At 43.3% G+C, this 26,627-nt stretch overlaps 1 protein-coding gene across 3 annotated transcripts in view; it reads left to right on the top strand.

The window, feature by feature from the left end:
• PSD3 (pleckstrin and Sec7 domain containing 3) overlaps window positions 1–26,301 on the top strand; it is a 116,303-nt gene extending 90,002 nt beyond the window's left edge. For all 3 annotated transcript variants that reach the window (XM_054651797.2, XM_077172308.1, XM_054651799.2), the window contains 5 exons: window positions 216–286; window positions 6,164–6,321; window positions 7,155–7,299; window positions 10,421–10,564; window positions 16,924–26,301. In XM_054651797.2, the coding sequence (XP_054507772.2) occupies window positions 216–286; window positions 6,164–6,321; window positions 7,155–7,299; window positions 10,421–10,564; window positions 16,924–17,136 (731 nt within the window). In that variant the 3' untranslated portion in view covers window positions 17,137–26,301. The remainder of the gene's footprint in view (window positions 1–215; window positions 287–6,163; window positions 6,322–7,154; window positions 7,300–10,420; window positions 10,565–16,923) is intronic.
• The last annotated feature ends 326 nt before the right edge of the window (window positions 26,302–26,627 follow it).

Below are 26,627 nucleotides of genomic sequence, written 5' to 3'. Positions count from 1 at the left end.
CTGTTCTTTCTGATCCAGTCCAAGGCTATCATCAGGGTTGTTGTATTGCTTTCTCTCACAGCAGGTACATGCAGGCACTGTGCAAAGTTGCTTTGTCCTTTGAAAAAGATAGTTCGAAGGAGGTTTAACACAGGACTAATGTAGCTCTCCTGTAGTGTGTACAAAGTGTAAAAATGGATCTGATTTAAATGGGTTTTCATTTGTTTTCTTTCCAGCTCCCCGGGGAAAACGAGGCTGGAAAACCTTTTATGCTGTGCTGAAGGGAACGGTCCTGTACTTGCAGAAGGTAGGGGAAATCACTGTCTTTTGAAAACTAATTAAAGAGGGATAAAGCAGTACGCATCCTCTCCACTCTCTCAGTGTACCTCCAGGCTCCTTTTCCTCGGATGCACAGCCTGGCTGATCTCCTTACCGCCACCTGTTAACACACACATTCAGGCATGAATCTTCTCGTTGACACCCTCTCCCTTTTCACAATTTCAAGTTCAGTTCCACTGCCCGCATCCACATGTGCACCCTGTAAGTTCCAGTGTATGCCACTGCTGCCTCACACATCTGAAAAAACAGCCAGCTTCACCAGCAAAGACAGTGTCATCTCTCTGTGTCATGCATGCGTCCTCTAGGCTGCTTTTAACTTTGCATTTCATACGTATGACTTCCCCTTCTGTAAGGTTGTCCTCCTTTCCCACCTTTTCAGAGTACACTTTCCTGCAATGCCTGCAAGACCAGCTGCAAAACAATTGAACAACAGCTTGGCTTTGGTAGGAATCTGCAGCTTCTGTTCTTTGCGAAATTGAAGGATAAAAGGATACTTTTTTCCACAAAGCAAGAAAGGGCTGGTTTCTAACAAAATGTGCTTCCTGACAGCAAGGTGTCTAAAAAAATAGTCAGATGAAACCCTTCAAGCTTTTTGTTGCAAGCTTAAATATATTATAGTACATTTTTAACTACACTGTTAGAACATAAAATGCAACATATGAGTGAGAACTGTCAAAATCAAATAAATGGCAGCAGCTAAGTAGGTTGTTAAGGCTTTTTGCCCTCCAATTTAGATGAAATATTCATGGAATAGATACTGCTTGTCCAGACTGCCCTATATTGCAGAAGTATGCTTCATTGAAAGCTGTTTTGCATTTTCACTCAAAAACGGATAGTTTTGTAACTATCAGGAGTGCGAGTACATACTGCTGTTTCCTCCTCCCCTGCTGTGGCTTTCTGAAGTTGTTGGTTTCACTGGAGCCAACCTGAATAGTCTCTTGAGAAGAAAGAGTGATTTGAATCAGATTATTATAGCATGAGGTTTACAAGGTGAATGCTTGGGTGCAGTACCTTTTTGAGAGGGCTGAAATCCTGTAACAGACAAAACAATCTGCAGTCAGGATAGAAGATTTGGGCTGTAAGCTGGGTGTGATATGCTCAGAGCCAGTGCAAGAGACTAAAACTAAGTCCGCTGAATACCAAGTCCTTTTGCTGGGAACATGTTCAGGTATTACTAAAATGCCTTCGTGGCAGGCTTGTACTTGCCCTTTTCTGACCAAAATGGATTCATCTGCTTCAGTTCCTGAAATAAATAATCTTTAATGTTCACCTGAAAAAACTGCATGGTTCTCTGAGAAATAAGAAGACTTCTTTTTTGAAATATAATATTTAATTCCTTATTTGATATTCAAGGGAAAGAACTGAGTATACTATCTATTTTAGCACCTTAATTAAATATTTTTATGACTATTGCTGGCATATTAGTTTAAAATGTTTTCTGTTTAATAAAATGTAGAGATGCTGATGTAGCATGCAAATTTTCTACAGAATGCCGCCCTCCCCCCTGTTACCATCCATGTTTTCAGGAGCAGGGAGTAATTTCACATATGACTGCATCTTTGCGGAATGAAATGCATTGTTGGAATTCTTGTTCTTATTTGTTTGTTAGTTGTGTATTTTGCACTTCTCAGAGCACTTGAATTCAGTAGTTACTGGGCAGTACTCTGCAGAGCTGCATTCTCCTATTTGCATGGGAGCCATCCGTTGCATTGAAGACATCTTACTGTAGCACACTGCCAAGTAGGGCTTTTGCTTTTGTGCTGTGAAAGGTTGACAGAAGGGTGTGATGCGAGGTAACTCATTCCAAGAGTGATGGGGCAGCTGTGAGCCTCCCCACAGTGCCTCTGGCCCCTGCTCAGCCACATGCTGAAGCTGTGAAAAAGCCTGTGATTTCAGCTTCAGAGGGTCCACCAGGGCTTTCCTTCAGCACTCAAATAAACTTTACTCTGTTAGAGATGTAGTATCACAGAAGGTGATGGTACCGGAGTTAAAAAATACACAGCTAGACCAAGTAGTTATAGTAAAGGTTGCTGAGCTGCTGTTTCCTTCTGTAGGGACTGAAATTATTCTAATTTTAGGGAGTACTGAAGCATTTTAGAAAAGTTTGATTTCTTTGCAGAAGTACATAGTTCTGGAAACAGTCCTGGCAATAGTCTGGGTCAAAGGATTGCCTTGTCTCAGTTCACCTCAGTTCTCTCCTGATTATAGAGAAGGTGAAACTGACATGGTGCAGTAGGCGGAGTACATTCACAAGCACGTCCTCTTTTTCTCATTCCCATATACCTGTGGAGATGACATCTGTGATGGTGGTTTCATTGCACTATTCAAGCAGGATAGAGAGAATTCTCACTGTACAAGTGCTGTGTACACACAAACACATGTACAAAACTCTGCAGTATTGCTTTCTGTGTTCATCTGTAACTCAGCTGTTCCCTCAAGACACTATTGTAATATAAATATTAATTTTTCATAGCAGCTGTGAGTCCCCCAGTGGGCAGTGTGATTCCAATTCTGCCGTCTCTCTGTTTGCACTGCTGTTCTCCTTGTTTTGCTCTCAAAGGCAATGTATGAGAGTGTTTTGTAAATGGTGGTCACTTGAGATTTACTGAGGATTCTTCTGGACAGCCTTGTCTCTCTGCCCACCTTTTTTTTCCCTATTGGAATTATACCAGTGCTAATTCCTGTGGTGCATATTCTTTGTTCTTAAATAAGTGATTTAGGAGAAACGGTTTCTGAATTAGTGAGCACAGAGAGCACTGGAGGTGCTCAGTGGAAATGTTCACAACTAAACATGCCTGTGCAGTATTATATAAAATAAGAAGTTTGACATGTTTGAGACATTGGCTGTGTCTCTGGGCATCCTCAGGCCAAGGTTAATTTCCTGCCCTCTGTTCATACAAGAGGAAATTGCAAAGTAGCAGCTTGACAGAATGTCTGTTCACTAGACTGACATGGGATGTGATGTGCATACACAAGAGAAGTTTATAAGGAGAGGGCATAAGGCTGACCTCGCTTCCTTGCTAGAAATTGCTTCTGGGCAAACAGTGCATGACACGAACCTTCGTGTTTTGTTTAGACTCTTCTGTAAGGTTTGCAACATCTTTGCTCTTTGATGTGGCACTTTATAATTTTGCAGGCTTTGCGTCTTTTTATATAAATTTTCTCAAATTTCCTCTGTTAAAAATTAAAAACAAAACAAAACAGAGAAAGGCCAGACTCAGGTAAAGTGTTTGGTGGTGAGACTTTCTGAAAGAGAATCTTGCAGCTGCATGGAGATATCCATCCATGGTACAGTGACTGATAAGAAAAGACAAATGTCATTCTCTGGTTTACCAAAAATGTATTCAGAAATATGCTGACTCTGGGTCATCAAGATGTGGGAAAATCATTCTCCAGGAGTTTGAGAAAGATGAATTCAGCATGCCATTGCATTGTACGCAGCACTCACATCAGTCTTCAGCTGACAGACAGATCACAGTTTCTTTCTGGCTCCATATATATTTCTTGCCACTGTCTAGGTCTAACTTTAGAGAGCTGCCTTCCATTTCAGCTCAACCTGAATGCTGACACCAGCACATCATAGCACATGCTGTCCTTGACGGCTTAGGCAAAAATGGATGTTCCTGCTCCCCTAGCATTCCCTACCAGTCAAAAAGAGTTGAAGGCCTTGGAGAAGGAATTTTGGCAGCACATTCATGTCCTTACAGCTTTCTCTGAGGCTGGCAAACTATGTGGAGACATTTCCGGTATGCTGATCAGTGCCTTTGGAGAAGCTGGCAGAGCCCCAGCTGTCAAGGTAGATTGCAGCCAACTGATCTGGTGGGATTAGCAAGGATTACCACGAATACTTTCTGTTGGAAAGGAGGGTTTATCAGCCAGGGCTGCTTCTGGGGCTGCCCAAATGTGGACTTCTTCTGAAATGGATTTAGTCACCTGAGCAAGTTGTAGACATTGGATGCAGCTTACAGAGGAGGCTAGAAGGCAACAAGCTAAGTGATAGCTGACACTGTCTCTAGGCAGAAATATGAGGTAAGATAGAATATCATATGTCTGAGGCCTGTCTAAGTTCATTTCCTGGCTCTGAGGTTTTTCCAGTCTTCCTGGACAATGGAGCCAGTCATTTCCCCCAAAACTAAATCAGCTTGTGAGCCCTTACAGGAAGGGGCTTGACCTGAGGCTTTGCCTCCTCCATCTTCAAGACAGGGTATGCCAGACTTCCTTGAAAAAGGTTTAAAGAAACGCCCTAAGTGGGCATAGGCAAAATCCATCAAGACTGACATGCCTTCAAATCTTGCTGAGTCTCAAATTATGAGAGAGGAAGGACATTTGACTTTGCTCACTGCCAGCCCTTGTAAACCCCTTACATCACAGATGTTTCGGTTGGCGGCTGCCCTTTGGTCACCTGTGCAGTAATGCTCTCCCTTTCTGCTGGGCCTGCCAGACTTATGGTGGTGCCCTTGCCTAGCTCCAGACAGAGGTAGTGGTGTGGCAGGACCGCTGGATAGCTACCTCTTCTCAGGTTAAGTGTCTGAGCAGCAGTGTGGGAAGTTGTGGGCCTGCACCAGCAGGACCTCCATCAGAAAGGATGAGACATGACAGAGGAGCAAGATGTTTTCTCCCACCTTCCAAGAGGTGGTCACCACAGCTGGTGACTTCCTATCCACTGAAACTCAACCTGGAGAGCCCCAGCCCAGCCTGGCTGAAAGCTCAGATACCTTTGGCAGTGGCATAGATTCCTCTGGCTGCAGTCCTGTTTGGTGTGCTGCCAGAGAAGTTCTGTAAATGAATTCATGCACATTAACCAGCTCTTCTCTCAGGTGGGTGTCTCCCTGGCTGTGGAAGCTAGTGCTATCCCTGCACATACTCTGCATCATGCACTGTGTTTCCTGCTAAACCTCATCTCATAAATTGTGTTCAAGAGCAGGATCAATAGTTACCATGCCTGCAGGGAGTTATTTCACTGCTTTGCAGCTGTTGCACTTGGTGCATATTCCAGGTGAGACTGATTTCTGTGATACACTGAGAGGGAGAGTCAATTACAGACTGCTTTGGCCTGCTCTTCAGAAAAAAAGTCATGCAGCCTTGCTGGAAAATCACTTTTCTTTCAAAAAGCTCCTGGCTTTCCCAAGCCATTTATACTCATGTGGGCTTTGGATGGAACCTATGGCTACATTTTGCCCTTGTCCATCTTCCGTCGCTCAGAAGATCAAAGTCTGCTTCCAGGCTGATTCTTGCAAAACAAGAGTCCCTGTTTTTGTCATCTGGTGTTACGAATGGTACCATTACGGTGTTAGAAACCCAGATAGAGTTGTGCTTGCCATTTGTAGACCCTCATCAGAGAGAGGTAAGGGAGTTTGCTGTGATTTTCTTTGTGGACTTGGTACAGAGGCTTCTGTAGTGTGTGAGGGCTTGCCAAGGAGCACCCATGAAGGTAATTGGTTGAGAAAAATTAAAAGCAGGCAGTAGAGGCTGAGAACCTAAATAGCTGAGCAGTGGAGTTGGGGAGCTGATTATGAAGGATTGTTGAAATGAAGACAAATAATCCACACCTGTTGTCATAGTCCAATACTTCCTGCTTACATCTCTTCCTGTCAAGCAGACAGTAGAATGACTTCTCTCCCTTGGAAAGACATCAAAACAGAGAAAGAAAGAAAGAAAGAAAGAAAGAGAGAGAAAGGAAAACATGTTAAAGGTAGTGGAAAACACAAGTCAGGTAGCACTTAGTTCATATACTCTATTACTATTTCTGAACTCTGGAATAAGGTTTTTTCCCTAGGCTAAGGAAGAAGGATAAGTACATGGAGAAATTAAATGCCATAAATTTTCCCCCTGCTATCTCCTGCAGGATGAATATAAGCCAGAAAAGGCTTTGTCGGAGGAAGATCTGAAGAATGCGGTTAGTGTGCACCATGCGCTGGCATCCAAGGCAACAGACTATGAGAAGAAACCCAATGTCCTCAAGCTTAAAACAGCAGATTGGAGAGTCCTGCTTTTCCAAGCCCAGTAAGTGCTCTCCTCATGCCACTTATTGAGGAAAGAAAGCAGTGCTGAAGGAGGAATAAATTTTTGCCTGGACAGGTTAAAACAGAGGCTTAAGAGGTTCAATCTGTTTATTTGATCAGAAATAAGGTTAAGTAGTGATGTGATTAGAGTGCACAAATAGTGCATGAGAAAGAAACATCAGGTTTTAAGAGGCTTTTTAGTCTAGCTGAGAGAGGCATAACAAGATGCAGGAGCTAGAAGCTGAAGCTCCAGGAAATTCAATTTGGAAGCAAGATAACAGTCAGGGTGATTAATCATTGAAGCAAATGACCAAAGGCAGTCTTGTATTGTCTGTCTCCTGATGTCATCAAGTCCTAGCCAGATGTCTTTCTAGAAGATATGCTGTGGTTAGAAACAAAGTTACTAGTTAATACAAGGATGATTTGATAAAGTTTTTCATGCTGTGATATCCAGACATAACAGGTGACCTGCCTTTTGCTTCTGAGCCCTTTTCTACTGAGATCCATATTAAACCTCCTAGAGATCTTTGGTTACCAGCACAACCAAGACCTTAGGACATATGTCTGAATCAGGGCATTAGTTGGCTCTGTCAGCTGTATTACTGGGATTGGAATAGTAATCCCAGTGCTAGGGTGAGGTATGGACCTAAACACAAGCCAGCCTGTGACTGAGTTACTTAGCACTAACTGCTTGCAGACATAGGCAGGAAGACAGAGCAGACTCTTAAGACTTGTCCAGTTTTGGATATTCTGACTTTTAAAATACCATAGAAGGGATGGAAAGAGGTAGACAAGGCTGAGTCAGCAAGTGCTTAATATATGTTGCTTCCTCAGGAGCCAAGAAGAAATGCAGACCTGGATCAACAAGATTAACTGTGTGGCTGCTGTCTTCTCTGCACCACCATTTCCAGCGGCCATTGGTTCTCAGAAGAAGTTCAGTCGCCCACTCCTGCCAGCCACCACAACAAAGCTATCTCAGGTGAGACATTTTTATATAGAGGGTAGATGATAATGATTTCTCTTTCTGTCCAGACACTGGATGGTGGTCCTTGTCACTGTTTTATAGCTGTTGCCGTTAGCAGTCCTAGGAGGAGAAGACTTGCATAGTAAATCTATGCTCATTTCCTCTTGCAAGATTTGAAGTGGGGGGAGAAAAGGAACAGACTCAAATACAATTGATTTATGTTTTTGAAGAAAATAGTACCAGATAAAGAATTTTCTTCTTGTGCTTATGGCCCTGCAGAGTACATTTCAGATACTGATTGATGGGGCTATTTTGGGTTTGAGTGTTTATGAAAGCCACTTATTTCAGGAGAAGTGGACATACTCCTGGACTTTGGCTTTTTGAATTGATAAAAGGTGAAAGCTGATGCAGCAGACAAGCATCAATTATATTTTTCCCATTAGATTTTCCAGGCTCCATTTATCAGCTCAGGGGATTTCCTGTACAATATATATTTATAAACGGTGTCTTAAATGAATCTCTTCAGTCTCCCTTGTGATCACACAAGCTTTTAGCATCCCATGGCAAGGAGTTTCACAGCTCTACTGCTTCTTGCACAAATACACGTATTTCTGCTTGTCTCAGACTGCCTGTGTCAGATGCTTGTGCCCATAGCTTTTTGGGAGATGCAATGCCTGCCTGGATTTCCTCCTGCATTGGCAAGAACATGATATGATTGTGTTGATAAGATTGACAGAGGTTATACTTCATGACATCTTCCTGTAGCTTTTAAAGTGATCTGCCCATGCTGGATTGTTTCTTAAATGCATTTGTTGGGGGTTTTTTTATTGTCTTCATAGCTTAGCAACTATCCTTAGAATCCACTGTCTCAAAACCTGTATTTCTGTAAGGGTATGGGGTTTTTTAGGTTGCCTGTGCTTTTTCTCTCTCCATGACAGCAGCCTTTCTTCTTACAGTGTGGTGACTGACTTACCGTTTTTTGTTCTGGGTTAAAGTTTAAATCATGTTATGTGAAAAAATGATAAACTGGTCTCATCCTTTTTGTTTTAGTTTTTGGTCATGCATACCTTTTAAAAATACAGTATGGTGCTTCCATAATTTACCTCCAGTCACCAAGGGAAGCTTTTCCACTCGTTCTGTATGATTGTTCTGTTTAGCATGTTGTTTCCTAGTCTCATTGTTTCCATTTAATCTGGAAAGGGAAAAGATAGATCACAACCCTGTGGTTTGTATCCTGCAGAAGGAGAGACATGAAAAGTGGAATAAGATAAGCTGTTTTAGATAAGGAGAAGAATGTTAAGTGTTCAAAATAGATAAATTCAAAGGCAAGCAGAAACATGTCTGTTTTCATCTGTCAGTGTGGAAAAGCTGCCAGCAGGCTGTTTCTCATGAAAAAAAATACAAATTGTCAGATTCCTGTGGTTGATGTTTGGGATTTTATGGAATGAGTCATGATGGACACTACTTCTTCAAAGGGTCTGTTCCTGGTCAGCCAGAAGTTGAGGTGCAGTGAGGACTTAGCATGGGTAAGGAAGAGAGAGGCTGGACATGATGACAGGTTGTGCAAGATCATTGTACCAGATTTTCTTTCAAAAGCAGAACAGTGTATAATCTTGGGTAGTCCAGCCAAGGAGGTATGTGACAAAACTATATATAAAGGAACAACCAGTCTAGAAAAGACCTACTAGGGTGTTAGGTTTTTTCTTTTTTTCTGAGAATGCACAGCACACACAAAAGCTCCAGAGATGGTGCCCTGGAAATGACAGGTGCTGTATTAATAGCTGCTCAAAGACCACCTGTCATTAGGCTGTAGAACTCACTACCACAGGATGTCCCTGGGACCAGGGAATCAGCACAATGTAAAGAGTGATTGGGCACTAATGAGAGAGCATGCACATTTAGGGTAGTAACTAACAGCAACAAGAATTTTTTGGCAATCAGTAGCAAGTGGTTTCAGCCCTACCATGTTTAGGCAGAGGCAAATTATCCCACATGTTTCTCTCTTCAGTTCTTCTCCAAAAGAATTGAAACACAAGATTAGCTGGGCCTTAGCTATCATCATCTATAGAAGTTTTCCCCTTTCTGCTGTTTTCCACAGCTCCAGCTCAGCAAGCCAAGAGGCACAGTCCACAGTGTGACTCAGTGCAGTGCAGGCATATCTGAGCTAGATTTGAAGCTGTGGGCTTCATCTGAGCTGTGGGCTGTGCTCAGAACCATACCACAGAGAGACAACACTGGCAGCTGTTGCCTCCTCTGAGGTGAGGTGCCTACACAGGAGCTGACCTGGGTACTACCTTTTGGCTAATTCACCAATATCTGCATGATCATGTGTCTATTTTGGACTTAGAAAATTCAAACATAATTTCAGATCCAAGCCTAGAAATGGACAGAAGGCCATCCTGCAGGAGATGAAAACCTTCTGAGATGAGGGAAGGTTAGCTGACAGATGGACTGGAGGAAGTGAGTGGGCCTGGGTTTATGATAAAGGAAATTGCCTAGAAAGTGGGAGTAGTAGCAGCTCCTCACTTTCTCCAACTGCACAGTGGGATAAAAACCAGTAGCAGCTTAGCAAAATGAGTTACTTTTCGGGGACTGGACAGCCCTTCCTCTTCTGAATGCATTGTATTGTTCTAAACAAATAGAAACCACACACTAGAGAGCTTTTGGCAGTGCAGAAATAGAAGGAGGGGCCATGACTCTGTGTCTTTTCTATCCTGGAAGGAACTCCTTTAACAATCAATAACCTGAGGCAGAGTCTTCACCTGTTTCGTTTTGCCCTTGGTTTGTCTGCATACACAACAGTCTTAATTAATTTACAAAAAAATGTGTTAGAGCAAAAGTGTCGTGTTGTCAGTAATGCTCGGCAGCAAGCTGCTTCCATTGCTCACAGCAAGGCAATGGATGACAGGTTTGCTCTTCTTCCCAGTGGCATCTGCTAGCTGCCGAGTTTTTCTGCAAGCTTGGCCACTTTTGAGTGCCTTTGAGAGAGCTGTTGGTGGCAGCTCTTTGGGATGACAGACCTTATCAATCTAAGGAAAGGAACTATGAGGTATTATTGTACAGGAACCTCTCTATTTTTCTTTGCTTATTGGATATTTTGGATTCTGTCACCTAAGTGCTTAATATGTTTCTGAAGGATGAACAGCTGAAGTCCCATGAAGCTAAGCTGAAGCAGATCTCCACTGAGCTTGCTGAACATCGCTCCTATCCTCCTGACAAGAAGCTCAAAGGCAAGGAAGTAGATGATTACAAACTGAAGGACCACTATCTGGAGTTTGAGGTAAATATGGAAAACATTATTACTTTTACTTCTTGGGTGTGGATGGTCTTATATTTGGAGTACAGTCCTGAAGTTCTTCATTTTTCACTTTACTTCCCTAGGAGTAAGTGTTCTTGCTAGGCAGAAAAGTCATCCAGCGATTGCAGATGCTGGGATGTGGCTCTTCTTTCTGGTGAGAATGTCCTTAGTGAATTTAGCTCCCAGCCTGTAACATGGAGAATAGAAACAAGACTCCTGTCCTTCCTCATGTACCTGTTTGAAGAAATTTTAACATCTTCATGCACAAAGTGTCTTGTGTTGTAAAACTGTGTTGCCTAGTGTATTGGAGCCTCAGTCTCTAAGGAATGACTGCATTCTGCAGGAATGCAGATCATGGTAATTGTCTTCCATTGGTAGGTTCTGAAGGAACTGATATGCTGAAGTTACTGTCATAGGCTTGCCTCCCTCCTCAGAGCCATTGTGTTGTATACCACTTAGATGGATGTCAGGATAAGGAAAATGGTAGAATTTAAGATCACAGATTGAATGATGCAACTTTTAGGCAGATGCATTAGGAGATTGTTTTGAGTATCTGACAGCAGCTTTTATCTATAATGGTGTCTGCCACATTTTAGGACTATGTGGGAATGAATCGGCAACCCAGCGGATGTCTGGCATTTGTTATGACTACACCTTTGAGCTTTTTCCCCCAGGACTACGAGTCAATGTTGCCTTGGGTCTGAAAGGATCCTACTCTAAATAGGCAATGCCTGGCAAGGAAAATACGTAGTCTGACAAAGAGGAAGAGCAGATAAGACAGATGAGACCACCAGAGCTGATGCTGGAGGCAACACAGCACAAGCCTCTAGAACTGAAGTAAGCCTTCTGCCCTGTGCTATCAGTTTCTGTTAGAGGGACTCTTTTTACTCCTGAACTTAAATCGTTGCATACTTTTGCTTTTGCAGAAGGTTAACCACTGTGTAGCCACTGTGTTGAGTTTCACTTTGCTGTAGCAATGTCTATCAGCATGGCTTTATGAAGGAGGAATCGTAACTTGACCAACATGATAGTCTTTTATGATGTGATGTTTGGTGTGATGGACAAGGGGAGAGCAGTGGATGTTGTTTGTTCTTCACTTTGACAAGAATTCTGACATTGTCACCTCTAACAACCTTGTAGTCAAGCTGATGAAGTGGATTAGGAAGTTGACAGTGAACAATCAAGATGAAAGAGTTGTGATCCATGGCACAGTGTCAGTTAGTTTTGAAGAGAGCACTCAGATGTACAGAGTAAGCCACACACTTTCTCTCTGGAGGGCATCTTGTAAAACTTGGAAGATAAAGCATTTTCTTAGCTTTGGGTTCTTGACACAAAGTTTATTTTCTGTAACTTTTAGAAGCTTGGTGAGTTAGGATGAAATGTGGGCTGGAGTGTTAAATGTTTATAGAAAGATTGATGAGGGAGTAGATTGTTGTGGGGTTTTTCTCTGTTTCCTGTGAATTTTATCAGGGATAAAATGTATATCCTTTATCTTTTGAGGATATTCCTCAGATACCTCAGTACAAATCAGAACCACTATAGGCCAGGAAACAAAAGGTGTCCTCTTCACTAGTGAGAGTCTCAAAACAGCATTTGAGCTGTGCAGTTCAGGTAAGTGATCAGTTCTGCACGAGTGCTCATCTAAGCAGGAAAGTTGTGGCAACAGCTTCAGTTATGTGGGAGAAATGGTAATTCAAGGTGCTGATTTGCTGTGCTGTGTTACCTTCACACTAAGCACAGATTTCACTGGCCGTATTGAACTATCAAGACACCATTCCAAGGGTCATGAGAGCAGGCAATTCCAAAATGTCGGAAATCAAACAAATGAGGCAGAAGGCTAACTGGGATCTTCTTCTGGAGCTAAGTCAAAAAAGTAAGGTTTATGCTGAGTGGAAGCAAGGTCAGGTGGCATGAGAACAATACAGTGACAAATGCTGCTCACCATTGTAACAAGAAAATTCATGTGGCCAAATCTCAATTGGAGTTGCTTCTGGCCAGAACTATGGGGAATGAAAAGAGTGTTTTAAAAAGAGTATCAATAAAAACAGTGTTTTAAAATATATTAATGGCAAAAGGCAGCGTAGAAATAACATCAACGTCTTACAGGATGGTCATCTCACAAAGAGGGACGTGGACAAGGCAGAGTGTTTAATGCAGTCTTTGCCTCTGTCTTCAATATGGATGGCAGACCAGGGGGATCTCAGTGCCCTGAGATGGAGGACCATGACTTTGAGAATTCTCCCATTTAAACTTGAAGTTGTGTAGTATCAGCTTTTTAAGCTGGATCCCTGCAAATATATGGGGCCTAATGAAATTCATCCAGGATACCTCCAACAATTTTCTGATGTCATCATAAAACTTGTCTCAATGATATTTGAACAGTCTGGAGAAATCCCAATTGGCTGGAAACTGTCCCAGTTTTCAAGAAGGGCAAAAAGGATGACACTGGAAACTACAGGTCTGTCAATCTCATTTCAGTGCCTGGTAAAATTACAGAGAAAATGATTCTGGGAAGTACTGGAAAACATCTGGAGGACACTGGAACCATCATCACAGCCAGCACAGCTTCATGAGAGGAAAGTCAGGCTTGTTCAACCTGGTTTTCTTTTATGACAGGATAACCCACTTACTTGATCAACAGAAGCCAGTTAATGCAATCTTTTTTTTTTTATTTCATAAAGCTTTCAATACTGTCTCTCTCAGGACCCTTCTGGAGAAAATGTCCAGCCCACAGCTGGATAAACACATCATGTGATGGGTGAGCAGCTGGCTCATGGGTCAGGCACAAAGAGCTGCAGTGAATGGGGTGACATCAGACTGGTGTGACCTGTCACTAGTGGGGTTCCACAGGGCTTCATCCTCAGCCCTGTGCTCTTCAACATCTTCATAAATGACCTGGACACAGGACTGGAGGGGATAATAAGTTTGCAGATGATACAGAACTGGGAGAAGCTGCTGACTCCCTTGAAGGCAAGGAGGCCCCGCAGAGAGACCTTGACAAATTATGGGACTGGGCAATCACCACCTGTATGAAGTTCATACAAGGGAAAGTGCTGGATTCTGCATCTCAGATGGGACAACTCTGGGTGTATGGAGCACCTGGGAATGAGAAAGTGGAAAGCAGTGCCATGGAAAGAGACCTGTTCAAGGGCAAGTTGAACATGAGTCAGCAGTGCTTTGGCAGCCAGGAGGGCCAGCTGTGTCCTGGGGTGCATCAGGCTCAGCATCAGCAGCCAGGAAAGAAAGGCACTCTGCTCTGCACTGGAGCAGCCTCACCTTGAGTGCTGGGGGCAGTTTTGGGCCCTCAGTATAAGAAAGATATAAAGCCCCAAAGCCACCAAAGGAGGGCAGTGAAGATTATGAAGGTCTTAAGGGGAAGTCAGATGATGAGCAGCTGAGGTCTTTTGGTTTGTTCAGCCTGGAGGAGAGGGAGGAGCTGAGGGGAGACCTCATTGCAGTCAACAACTTTATTGTGAGGGGAAGAGGAGGGACAGGCACTGATCTGTCTGTGATGATGTGTGGGGATAGCCTGCAGCTATGTCAGGGTAGGTTTAGGCTGGACATTGGAGAGAGGTTCTTCTTCACCCAGAGGGTGGTTGGGCACTGGAACTGGCTCCCCAGGGCAGTGATCATAGCACCAGCGTGACAGAGCTCAAGAATCATTTGGACAATGCTCTCAGGTACATGGTGTGATTCTTGTGGATGGTCCTGAGCAGGGCTAGGAATTAGAGTAGATTATCCCTGTGGACCCCTTCCAACTCAGTTTATTCTATTATTCTGTGAGGCAGTAAAAATCCCAAACCAAACCTAAATGTTGAGCTGTATGAAAATTGTGAATGGATACTCTGTGAATGGAAAGCTTCCCTTTAGAACAATGTCCTTTCAGGGTTGGCAGGAGTGGTGAAAGAGCTTGCTGCATGAGACTAAATGAAAAGGGCAAGGGGCAGGAGAGGTAGGATTTTGTAACTGTCTCTTTCAGGCTGAGACAGCAGGCTAAACCTAGTGTCTGTGTACAAAGGGCCATGCTGATACATCTTGGGAAACACGCTAAAAGGTCCTGTGAGTCCCTAAGGTAGCAGCATAGTACCATTAGGAAGGAAGATGCCAATTTCCTTTTCTGTAGGTCCTTACAATTTCTTTTTGTTTACACACGGGTGATGCCTTCATTCTTGTTCCTAGCAAAAGACAATTGAGACAGAGGGGAGGTGAAGCATGAGGTAACTGGTCCTTGTTCAGGTATGCAGCCAGTAGCATTTGTTTTTGATGGTGTCTTTACTTACACCCAGCATGGAAGGAACAGCTTTCATTGCCTGCTCTCTGAGGAAGTACTGCATAAGATTGCAAAAAATTCGTTGCTTATTGCAGAAAATTTATTGTTAGAGAAGTACCTTTTGAGTGCTGTCAGATGAGAGGTGAAGCCAGAATACCAATGTGTGGCTACTTCATACTTCATTATTATGTGCATTCATTCTTCAGAGATAATGTTGCAGAAGCTTTTGAATGGTTTCGACTTCTGTGGTTTTATTTCTTGACAGAAATTGCCAAATTGATTTCTTTTAAAGCAAAATTTCCAGTAGCATTTACCTAACTTCAAATGTCAGGTCACTGAAAGACCAGCTTTGTTGTGGTTGAAATCAAAGTAGAAGTGTGTTGATTAATTATAATAGAAATCAAGGGTCCACAAAGTCCAGGGGAAAATGGCCTTTTGCACACATGCAGGTCCTGGATTTCCATTCTGATTGCCGAGTCTTGAGACTCTGGTGGTGTTTACTGGACCTGTAAAAGCATAAATACGTACAACAGTAAAGCCCCCCCTCTCAATTTCATGATATTATGCTGTTCCCAAGCTAAGAGCACTGGCTGGCCTTTTGCAGAAGCATCTGGTTCATTTTGTGATGAATCATCCATCAACTCAGTTCATCATCGTCAGGGTTCTTGCTGTTTCTCCATTTCCATTTTTATTAAATGACACATCTTACCTGCTTCGTGTGTTTGTCTCTCACATTGTGGAGCTCCATCTCCAGATATGGAAATCATAGGAAGGCTTATTTATTTAATTTGTAGGAGGATTCTGTTATGATTCTCCTCTGTGAGGGTTTGTTTATTCAAAGGATTCTCAAAAGCCAGTCACATTCTCTTCTTTTTTTCCCCCTTTGTATTTCATACTTCAAAGCTTTTTGACTTCCTGCCCTTAAATAAATGTTTTTACCAGAACTTTATTATTGTATTAAAAAATGTAAAATATTTTCTTAAATACTTTTTTCCTCTGTCAGGAACATAATAGCTTGGCTGCCGTTTTGCCACTTTCAAATACAAGTTAACAATCAGTACAGATATTTACATCCACCTTCCCTGACTCCCAGCACACTGAGATCGCTGTAATTACAATGCCTGCACCATGTCTTTAAGTGGATATATCAGGGGCAAGTTACTAAATAAATCCTATGAAGTGGATTGCTCTGTTCTCAGGACCTCTGCCCCATCTGTTTCTGAGACCTTTCAGGGGTCTTCTGTTACCATACCTTCATTTTCTTCCTTGCCCAATTGTTTCGTGGAAAATGATGCAATTGGAGCAAACAGAATGAAACCTTCCTGTTGGAGAGGGAAAACTCTAGTCCAGATGAGGAATAGAACAAATGGGCATGGGGCACAGTAAAGTGAACTTTTTCCAGTTGAAAAATAGAAATGTCTGGACAGACAGCAACCTTCATCATTCCCTGTGAGTGACATAGCAGGGAAACATGCCTTGCTGCTGTCATAGCCTTCTCATCTGCTCCTTTTTGTTAAGGTCTGGCCTTTTAGAAGATTCTCCCACATGCCTAGTGGTGGCCATGATGGTACAGTCTGAACTTAGACCCTGCTTTGGTTTCTTCCCCGTGGATAAGAAAAGCAGGACCTGCTGGTGAGAGTGGAGGATTGCAGCAGAGCAGGATTTTTGTTGTCCCTTAGTTTAGTGCACTTTATCTCCATGCATGCCTGAGCACATAGGATCTCAGTATGTGTGAGTGAGCACAGCTTTTGTCTCAGCATGACTAAAGTAGCAAGCTTTCATTTGATGGTGTTACTTGGAATGGGAGCCAACACTCTTTGGAGCATCAGGATTTGTGTGCTGCAGAACTGAGTGCCTCTAATTACACAGGCCTCAGTCTGCCTGAAATCCTCTTTGTTTAATTTACATTAGCCACTGTTGTCCATATCCACATTAGGCACCATTGTTCGCATACATGTTGAGCTCCTGGCTTTCAAGGCTAGCAGAAAGCATTAAGTTACTGAGGTGGTCTCTCATGTGCCCCTGCAGAATTTCTTCCAGACTAATTTGGGCCTTTCTTTTCATTTCCCAGAAAAATCGCTATGAGATTTACGTTGGCCTACTGAAAGAAGGGGTGAAGGAGCTGCTGAGCGGAGGAGAGAACGATGCACCAGGACTGAAGAAATCCCACTCAAGTCCTTCTTTGAATCAGGAGTCTCCAGTTAGTGCCAAGGTGAAACGCAATGTCTCAGAGAGGAAGGACTACAGGCCAGAAACACCCAGCATTAAGCAGAAGGTCACTTAGGGTGGAAATGACAACTAGGGGAACAGCCATGCAGCAAAGTATTGGTGATCAAAATTTTTTCATTTAATAACCTGTCATTCACAAAAAATAAGTGCATCTGCCTGAATGGGGTGTTAGTGACATTTTCTATTGTATATTTTGCTGTTTCTGTGCAGATTGTGGGAGATGTCTTCGCTCCTGCTTTGCTTTGCTTTGTTAATTTATCATTTAGCAGTTGAAGCATTGAGACTTTTTTGTGTTATTCTGTTTCTAAAGGAGCTGGGGAAGGGGTAGAGAGCTGTGACGTTTATTCTGTCTCCTCCCCATTTATCTCCTCCCATCGGCATGTGGCTTTCATCTCTCAAGTCACTTGTCACTTTATTTACATGGTGGGTGGGAAAAATAACTGGACAAGTGCTGCAGTGCTGCGAATGTGAGCTGTAGCTGTGAGAAAAGCTGTGCAAACATGCAGCTGCAGAAGGCTGACTATAGGCTAGGGTGCTGGGAGCACTAGTTTCCTGACAATATAAGGCATGTTGGTACTGGTACTGAGCAGCAGGTGGTACAGTAAATAGTCACTGTCGCTTATTGTTACTGCATTGACCCTGGACACTTCGCGAGTGTGAAGGAATGAAACCTAGAAACCTCTGGCAATGCTGAGATGATGGCATTGGAATAATTTGTTTGCTTCCTCCCAAGCAGGGAGCCTTCTCCTGAGTTTGCAGGCTGGAAGGCATCCAAACCCATGCTGTCTCTGCAGTCAGGAAGATTAGGGATTACCCAGTTGGAATGGCTATCTGGGCTTCACATTTATTTGCAGAGAAGGCTGCTGTAGATGTCAGCCATTAGCATTATATATTAATTATATATATTAAAGACAAAGGGCCTCTGTGTAGTTTTTAACTATACGCTCTCACTTAGCTGCTATATAGAGCCTTATGATATATTGTGTCCTGTTGCTTCCCCTTCTGGGGGTTTCCTTGTTGGTGTGCAAAGAGAGCTGCTTTCAATTCCTCTCATAGTGACAAAGCACTTTGCCTTTTTTCTTCAGAACGGGATTCTCCTCAGTTCTCCATTTTCCTTCTTTAGCTCACATATAGGTGGAAGAGGCTGGTGCCTCCTCACAGTTCCTCCATACCCTGTGCCAGGCTTTCCAAGGGGAGCACAGATCTGGGAGAGACCACCATGGGTAGGTCTTTCCATACCTGAAAGGCCCCTGTTTGTGCCATAGACCCTTGGGGTGGCCAGCAGTTTTTCAGGCACAGAGAGCAGAAAGATGACATAGAAATAATTTTCCCACTTCCCAGCCCTTCTTGTCTGGGCAGTGTCATGGCTCTGCAGAGAGTGCTGGCTCTCCTGTTACCCAACTTGTTACCTGAGTTTTAATCTCAGTTTTTATACTGGCCCACAGGGTGAGCTTGGACAGGTCTCTCCCATTTTGTGTCACCCTTTCCCTATATGAAGTAGTACTACCAAACTGGCCTTTCCCACAGAGCGCCTTGGGAGATAATGTTGAGGGCCAGTTGAAAATTGGTCCTTGCTGTTTGTTCTGTTGTGCCTGGCACAGGACAGCCTTCTTGTTGAATGCAATTCTTGATGCATATAGAAACGTCAAGATCAATGCAAGGACTGTTTAGAAATGCATTGGTGTTTTCAGCCCAAATAGTCAAAGGGCCATACATCAAAAAAATTGCTGTCTGAGTGGATGTGTGTTCTGTCAGGCTTCCCAAGGGTCCAAGTCAATTCATCTAGTTTTATTGAGCTGCCAGTCCAGTGGGCAGAACTAAGAGTGATCAAAGAGAAAAGGCCCTTAACAGCCACTGCATGACTTGCCTTCCCTACTGAGTACCACCATGCAACAGCTTTTGTGGTGTTGTGCTGTCTGTCTGTTGGCTGTAACAGTGATGTTGCATTCTCAGATGTGAGGTTTTGGGGCAAATGGATCCTTGCAGCTGCAGCCTGGTAGCGAAGCCAGATGAGACTTTTCTCATGAGTGATGTTGAGATGCGCATCCATCTGGCATCTGCCACAGTTGGGGAATGCTGAATACACCTCTGGGAAGAAAACTTGACCTCCCTTTTATGATTAAGGAGTGGTATTTAGTGTTCCCACTGAGACTCTCCAAACTACGTGGCCCTTGCTCGCTCCCTCCTTCTCCTCCCCATCCTTGCAGTGGGCTGGAGAGGAGAATTGGAAGCATAAAGGGCAAAGACCACAGGTTGAGATAACAAAATTTACAGGAAATGGCAATGAGATAAGAAAATGAATGGTAAACAAAAGCAGTATTAATAACACAGTGCTCAAGAATACTCACCACGCAGAACCCAACAATACCCAACCATTTGCTTCCCAATACTCCGACCCAGGAGGGACATCTTCTCCTGTTTCTGGAAAATGACATGAAGTGGTATAGAATAACCTTCAAGTCCAAGCCATGATCCTGCCAGGCTACTGCATAAATTAACCCTGTCCTGGCCAGAACCAGTACATCCTTTTGTGAATTATTTTATATAACAATAGGATACATGCAGCAGAAACAAAACCCAAAAAAAGGTGCAGATCTATAAATGGCCCTGCTTGGCTGTCAGGGTTGGGTTGAGTAGATGATCTTTTGAAGGCAGGCTAGAACATGCTTGGCAAACCTCTTGTATTTATGGAGTGCAGTGCTTCAAAAGGCAAAGAAGTGACATTTAACTTTCTTCTTCCCTGGCTTTAAACGTATTTTGGTTGCTGAAAATTCCAGTTAAATTGCTGAGCTCAAAAATAAATTACTCCTGTTAAATGCATTTTCCAGCTTTGACACAGAAACTGGGTAATTCCTCTTCAAAGTCATTGCAGAAAAGATGATTTGAAGCAATAGGAAAAATCAAAAAGTGAACTGCAAAAAGGATGTTTTTTTCATTATTTATTATCTATTTCCATGTATACTTGTAAACAGATAGGGTATTTTTTTTAGGTCTCATCTGAATGTATCAAATGCAGTTTTTCATTTTTGCATTTTTTAGTCATTAAACATTTGTTGAGCTTAGAGCAGTCTTGCTGAGACTGTTGAGGCGTGCAGATCAGTTTACCCAGTTTTTATAGTTTCTGCTCCAGTTTTAATTAATGCCATTTTCCTTTGTTGCTTTACAATGTATAAGCATACCAGGCACGCTTTGGAGAACAAGAAAAAAATGTGATCCTGTTGCGAAAGTCTAAGACTCCTGCCCTCCCTTGGGAATAGGTTCCTCTACCAATCAGTACTGTAATTAGTTTTTTTCCCTCCTGATCATACTATATAGGATAGGGCAGGTTCTCAGGTGGTCTAAGTGGTGCATCTCCTTGAGTAGCACCATTAAGAATCTGACCAGGGAGGTTTGCATGGTACCCTGCACCCTGCCTTTCTTTGCGGCAATATTTGCCTCTAGGGAAGATCAGTGCTTGACTGCAGCGACTCAGGAGCTCTGGTTGCAGTATGTAAGAATATTCTGCTGGTTTCCAGCCCTCCTCTGGGACATGAGCTACAAATCACTGGAGCAGCCTGCAGTTTCCTGGGTGTACTCAGTGTAAGGAGCTACTGGCTGGCTGCCATGAGCATGTGTGCATGTGGGAGAGCCTTTGCATTGGTGACGCAGAGAGGTGCCATCCTTCCCTGTCACCCTTCCTGCTCCAGTGTGCTATCATTGCTCAGGCAAGGCCTCTGTCTGCATGTAGAGAGTGGGGATGCAAAGAGAGGAGCAGGCTAAGGCTAACACCTCCTTACTTCCCCTTAAGGTGCAGACACTGGTTCTGGGGGGGACCCACCTGGCTCTGAAGTGTTACTGGCTCCAGGGGCTGAACCGTTCGCTATCCCCAGCTAAGGGAGGAGAGACAGGAAAGGGCCCCACTAGTCTGCACCTGACAGCAGAGGGCTGATGGAGAAGGGGAAAGCTGCCTTCCCCTCTCCCCACCCAGCAACCAAAGTGGGTGAAATACTCTCTTGAAGCCAAAACCGTACTCTCCTCTAAGATTCAGCAGGATGCAGGGGACTGTTTGAGATGGATTTTTTTCATCAGTGGCTGCAAAAGAGACTCCCTGGACTAGTTGTGTGTTTGTCTGCATCTTGCAGATAAATTACGCATGAACCAGTGAACATGACTACAGCTTCTAAATCCAGTATTTATGTTGTGTCCTCACCCGATGTAGAGAGATAAGTCAGCCAGCAGAGTGATTAATGCAGCAGAGTTGTGCGGGAATGCTGTTCAGCTGTGTTGCCAACTCAGTTTTTCATCTGTAGCCAGTCACTTGTGAATGGTTAACAGAAACTTTCTAATGATTAGTAACAGCTCCTCACTAAAATACTTCCCCTCTGATCCTGCCTGCTCCCAGGTTGCAGTCTGTCTGTGTTAAGGGGCTCTCATGGAGAGCTGTGCTCTGCACAGCCCTGCTTTGTGGAGGAGTTTGGCCCAACAGACCTCCAGGGACTGTTCAGTGACTTTTCACAGCTCCAATGCCTTTGGATAACAAGGCTGGTTGCTTTTCTGGCTTGAAAAAGCCAAAACTTTGGCGTTTCTCCAGTGGGGAAATGAGGTTCTTGCTTGTCTGGAGTAGGCCATTCAGTGAAGATGTGGTTATGGCAGTGGAAGAAGTCAGAGATGACAGGGTTATCATCAGGCTTCTTGTAGGCATTGTATGGCATTGTTCTCCTTGAAATTGGGAAAGGCTTTTCTCTGCAGATGGCTTACTGCTTATTGTGTCTGCATTCTCAATTTTTAAATTAATTTTGGTCTTATTACAGTTAGTCTGACAGCTCCTCCTCCTTTTCTGACAAGCTGCTCTCGTCTGTCATCTTAGCACCTCAGCTGCTTCTGTATAACAGGTCTGTTTCCTTCCATGCTTGCAGAAATCCAGAAAATTTGACTCTTCCCATCTTGCATTGAGAAAACCTGCTCTGAAGCAGTGCTGCATTGAGTGGATAACCCTGTGAACAGCTTTTTCACTCTGCTTGTTGGTAGCCTGTGTTTCCAGCCACAGTTATAGCTGGGAGGTGTGAGACCAAGTTTTAGACTGCCGTGATCCTTTAGTTGTATACTGCGGGGATGCAAAGTCGCCCTTCCCACACTTAGACCAGACACTTGCAACATTCTTACTCTTCTAGTATCCAGGTGGTTGGAAACACTGGCTGCTTCTGCTGGGTCAAAGGCAGTATACTCATATTATGACAAGAAATCTTGCAGCTTGCTGCTTGTTTAAATTTTCTCCAGTATTACTCTCCGCAGGCTCTGGGACATCACATCTGCTCTGAGGGGGCAGTTAAAAAGTCCACATTTCTTGTCAGAGCACAATCATTGCTCCCAGCATGTGGTCTCAGCATCTGGTATCTAGGCTTCCTAGAGGGATGAACCATAGAAGCTGTCTCAGAAAAAGCTAATCTGCAGCTTGTGCTTTTTAAAGGATATTTTTAGTGCATATAGAAGCAGTACGTCTGGCCTCTCCTGTCCTCTCTCCCAGAGCTCTCCCAGCAGCATAGGTATAACATAGTGGGTTGCTTCACTTGGCACTTCACTGTGAAGACCTGAGCTCCAGGAAGAAGAGGCTTTGTCAGCCTTCAGAGAAATGCTACCACCTGAGCTGAGCATCAGTGCACAGCACAGTGATGCTGTATGAAGAAGCCAGTGCCACCCTCCATGGCTGGTCACCTGCTGGAGACTGTGAGCTCTAACATTGCCCTCAGTGTTGGAGGCAATGAGAAATGCTGGCTTCCTTTTTCCTTTAGTCTGTGCTGCTTGAGGAACTATCTTTACCACCTGCTGCTTTTCTCACCCCTATCCAGGGATACCACAGTCCCTTTGTGAGAAGACTGGTTAACATGAGAGCAAGGAGGAGAGGTCATTGGAAAAAGTCTGAATGCCATCTGGGAGTATCTGCTCTGCTGATGGCAGCATAGAGTTGAACATTGAAAGGCCCAGCCTTGCCTGAGAGAATGTCCCTTGCTCAAATATTTAGTTAGTTGAATTAAGGTTGTGTTTTAGTTATTTATTAGAGCCCATCCCTTACCAAATGCAAGCAAGAACTTTCACAAAGGTTGGACCATTGACCTGACTTTGCCCTTGTGTCAGAAGGAGCAAATTTAGACTAGTCCAACGTGTTCTCTCTTGCCTGCCTTTGAGCGCTTAATTATTCTATAAAAATTATAGATGTTTAATCAATGAGGGACCTCCCATGGCATCTGCTTTTAAAGCGAGCCAGAAACCAGCTGGAGTGCAGGCCAGAGGTTTATTTGGACCAACAAAGGTACATCACTTAGCAATGCAAGCATTGAAAATGCAACAAGCCACAAGGGCAGGATTTTTCTCTGACAGAAACCACTGTAATTAGCAGCCACTCTGGCAGTGATCCTGTCTGTAACTCACATAAATGAGACTAGCACAAGAAGACAATTTTTGTCTACAAAGGCAAAGTTTCAGCTTGGGCCAATTGATATCATGGTGTAGTGACAGAGCAGCTGGCTAAGCTGCCATGAAAACCTGTTTAACACAAAATCCTCCAACTCCCCTTAGCCTCTTGGTGGAAGAGGGAGATAAATGCTATCGAGTCTGTGTCACCACACAGCGCAAACTCTACTGGTAATATAAGTCTTAACTCACACACTTACGAAATTCTCATACTCAGAGCTGTCAGATTCTGAAAGACTGTAGGATGAGAACAGGGGTGGGTTGTGGTTGGGGTTTTTTTTAAATTTGTACATATTCATGACAACTGTGTCCTCTTACTTGAGTCTAGAATTATAATTTGGCTAAAAGGACAGAGTTTTTTTGGCTGTTGAAAAACTTTTAAATCACTCCTCTGTGTGAGGTACACTCTGAGACGTACATTACTTGGTGAACATATTTAATTGATGCCTATAAATGTGTGTATTTCCTAAGTATAGTATGGCTTCTATGGCTCAGCACTGCAGAACCTGCTGTTCTTTTCTGAGGCTTGTTTGGTCAAAGCATTCAGCAGCTGCAAACATTGTTAGGATGCTTGTTGTTCTAATTGTTCTCAAGTGAGGTTAAACAGCTATCAGAGCTTTTGCAGATTTAAGGTATACTTTGAGCTGCTTTGATCTTCATGTGTTGTCCACCAGGGGCTGCCTGTTGTTTTGCATGTTGAAAGCAAGGCATATATTTGAGAGTCTAAGCAAGAGCTAGTGGGTGGAATTTTCTGCTAGCTTAACACTGGGCTGACTTTCTCCCAGTTTATATCAACTGATGCCTGTACAAGGAGCATCCATGCTGACTTCTTCTGAAAATCATGCTCTGGGGATCTAATACACAGCTTTACTTCTGAAAACGTTGACCTTGTTCTGTGAAAATTCAGCAAAGGGACATCATGTCCAAAGTGTCCAAGAAGGACAGGTGCCTGTGATGTCTCCTGCAGATACAGCAGTACAGCAGTAGTGAGGGGTTCTTTTTCTACAACTGTTCAAATTTCCAGAAGAGTGGCTCATCAGTAGGGAAGAGAAGAGCAACAGGGCTGAAATATCTGTCTTGGGCATCTCTTATGCCTCCCAGAGGTTTCTTTTGAGAGCATTGAACAACCTTTTAACAAGTTGCTGGTCTGGGGCAAAAGACATAGGGAAACCCACTGAGTTTTCCTATTGCATTCTAGTGAGGGCAACAGTAGCATGATCTGCATTATTCTTGCAAAGAGAGAGCAAAAGCTGAGGGTGTGATTCTTACATGGAGTCATAAAACTCTTTAGCATGCAGTTACATTGAAGCACTTGAGCAACTTCAATAGTGAAACTATACCTTTGCACTTCACTGGACCACAGCCAGAGTGATTGCGCCTTGCAGAACTGAGATGTGAGTGAACTGCAGATCAGAATGAAATTAAGAAGACCACCGTGTCACCTTGCTTTGGGCAAGCTGCAGTCCTGTAATCTTTTTTCACATACTGGGCTTCTCCCTTGGGTTTCCTGCCCTCCGTGGTGGTGGGAAGATGTGGGTGAGCACTGTCAGTTTCAGAGTCACAGTTAAGTGTCATTTACCCTCCACCTGAGCTGTTGCTATGTTGTTTTCCCTTAGGCTGAGAAAGAGGACTGAATTTTCAGTCAATGTTGCTTGGTAGCCAATGGGAAGCATAACTCTCAGCAGTGGTGATGCAGAAAAACATTTTGCACATGCATGTACATACACCTTATACATCTCTTGTGTGCAGAACTAACCTTACAGGACTTGACAACAGTCCTTGCAAGACCTTTCCTCTGGGTGGTCTCCAATTGCTTCTGTGATGTGTAGGAATCTTCTTTCTGGTAACCTTGAATTCAGTTTACTCTCATCACTGAATTGCTGGAGTGTTTTTCATGTAATACACTAGAGACAGTCCCAGTCTCACTGCTTTGTGGTAACTTCTTGGTCTGCTGTGAAGCAACAATATTGAGGTAGCCATTAAATCTTTTCCAGCAGCATGGAACTTGCTGTTCTGACTCTTGGGGAGGTCATCGTCTCAGGTTTGACACTATCCTACCACCAGGATACCCTGTTTTGTCCCTGGGAATAGGCATGGCCAGAAAAGCATACTTGGTGGTTAGAGTCAGAGCTGTGCAGACTTAAGTCAAGCCCTGGTTCAGGGAAGATTTTTCCATGTGCTGCTGATGTCCATAAGGACTCAAACATATACTTGCTTACACAGAGATGCTTTCCTGAAGCAGAGTTGTCACTCTTTTCTACAGGTATCACAGGATGCCCTCCCTTATTCTGCTTCATGTATCTGGTACTAGAATGATCATTTCCTGATAAATGAAGGCACTTAATCAGTCCTCTTCTCCTTGGAAGAAGGACTTTTGGGGATATTGTTATATCATTTAAAATAATATTTTGGAATTTAAGTTTACATTGCTTTATTTTTCACTTGAGGTGACTGTATATAAATATTTTCCTCTATTTTATCATTGCTGATAAAGTAAGCCTACAGTATACAGACAAATAATTTGCCTTTGATGTATTGAAACTGTGAGATAAAAAGTAGACTTCTCTCTTGTGTCCATGTTCCTGACTATAACTCTGTTCCTCTGTGTTTTTATAAGTTGGAATAAATGTTGCTTACGGGCAACAAAGAGCCTGCAAGCTTCCCAATAATCTTTGTCATTGAACTCAAGCAACCCTATTGAAGGATCTCACATATGTATAATGATATATGTATATGTACAAACTTTAGAAAGAAATAAACCAAATGTATTTCACGTTCTGCAGATGAATCTTTTTTATTTGAACCCTAACAGTTGCTCCTACAACTAAGAACATGAAGGTGACTTTACAGTGAATGACTGTCCTGCTTCTGACTCTTGGCAGTCAGTAGTTTCAAGGTTTCCTGAGCTGAAGCATATGTGTACTGTCTGCCTTACAGTCTGGATCTGACCTGCAGTTGGCGTAACCAATGGAGCCAGTGGCAATTCGTGCACATTAGTCCTGTGTGAGGGCAGCTGGAGCACATCTCTCTTCCTTCTGCACCTGTACAAGAGGTGGCACCCATTCCAGTTTCATCAGGGTGTATAGCCTGCAGAGCTAC

This window comes from Agelaius phoeniceus, chromosome Z, assembly GCF_051311805.1.
Source record: "Agelaius phoeniceus isolate bAgePho1 chromosome Z, bAgePho1.hap1, whole genome shotgun sequence".
NCBI lineage: Eukaryota > Metazoa > Chordata > Aves > Passeriformes > Icteridae > Agelaius > Agelaius phoeniceus.
The sequence above is the reverse complement of the archived record's forward strand: the minus strand, read 5'-3'. Positions and strand labels throughout refer to the sequence as shown.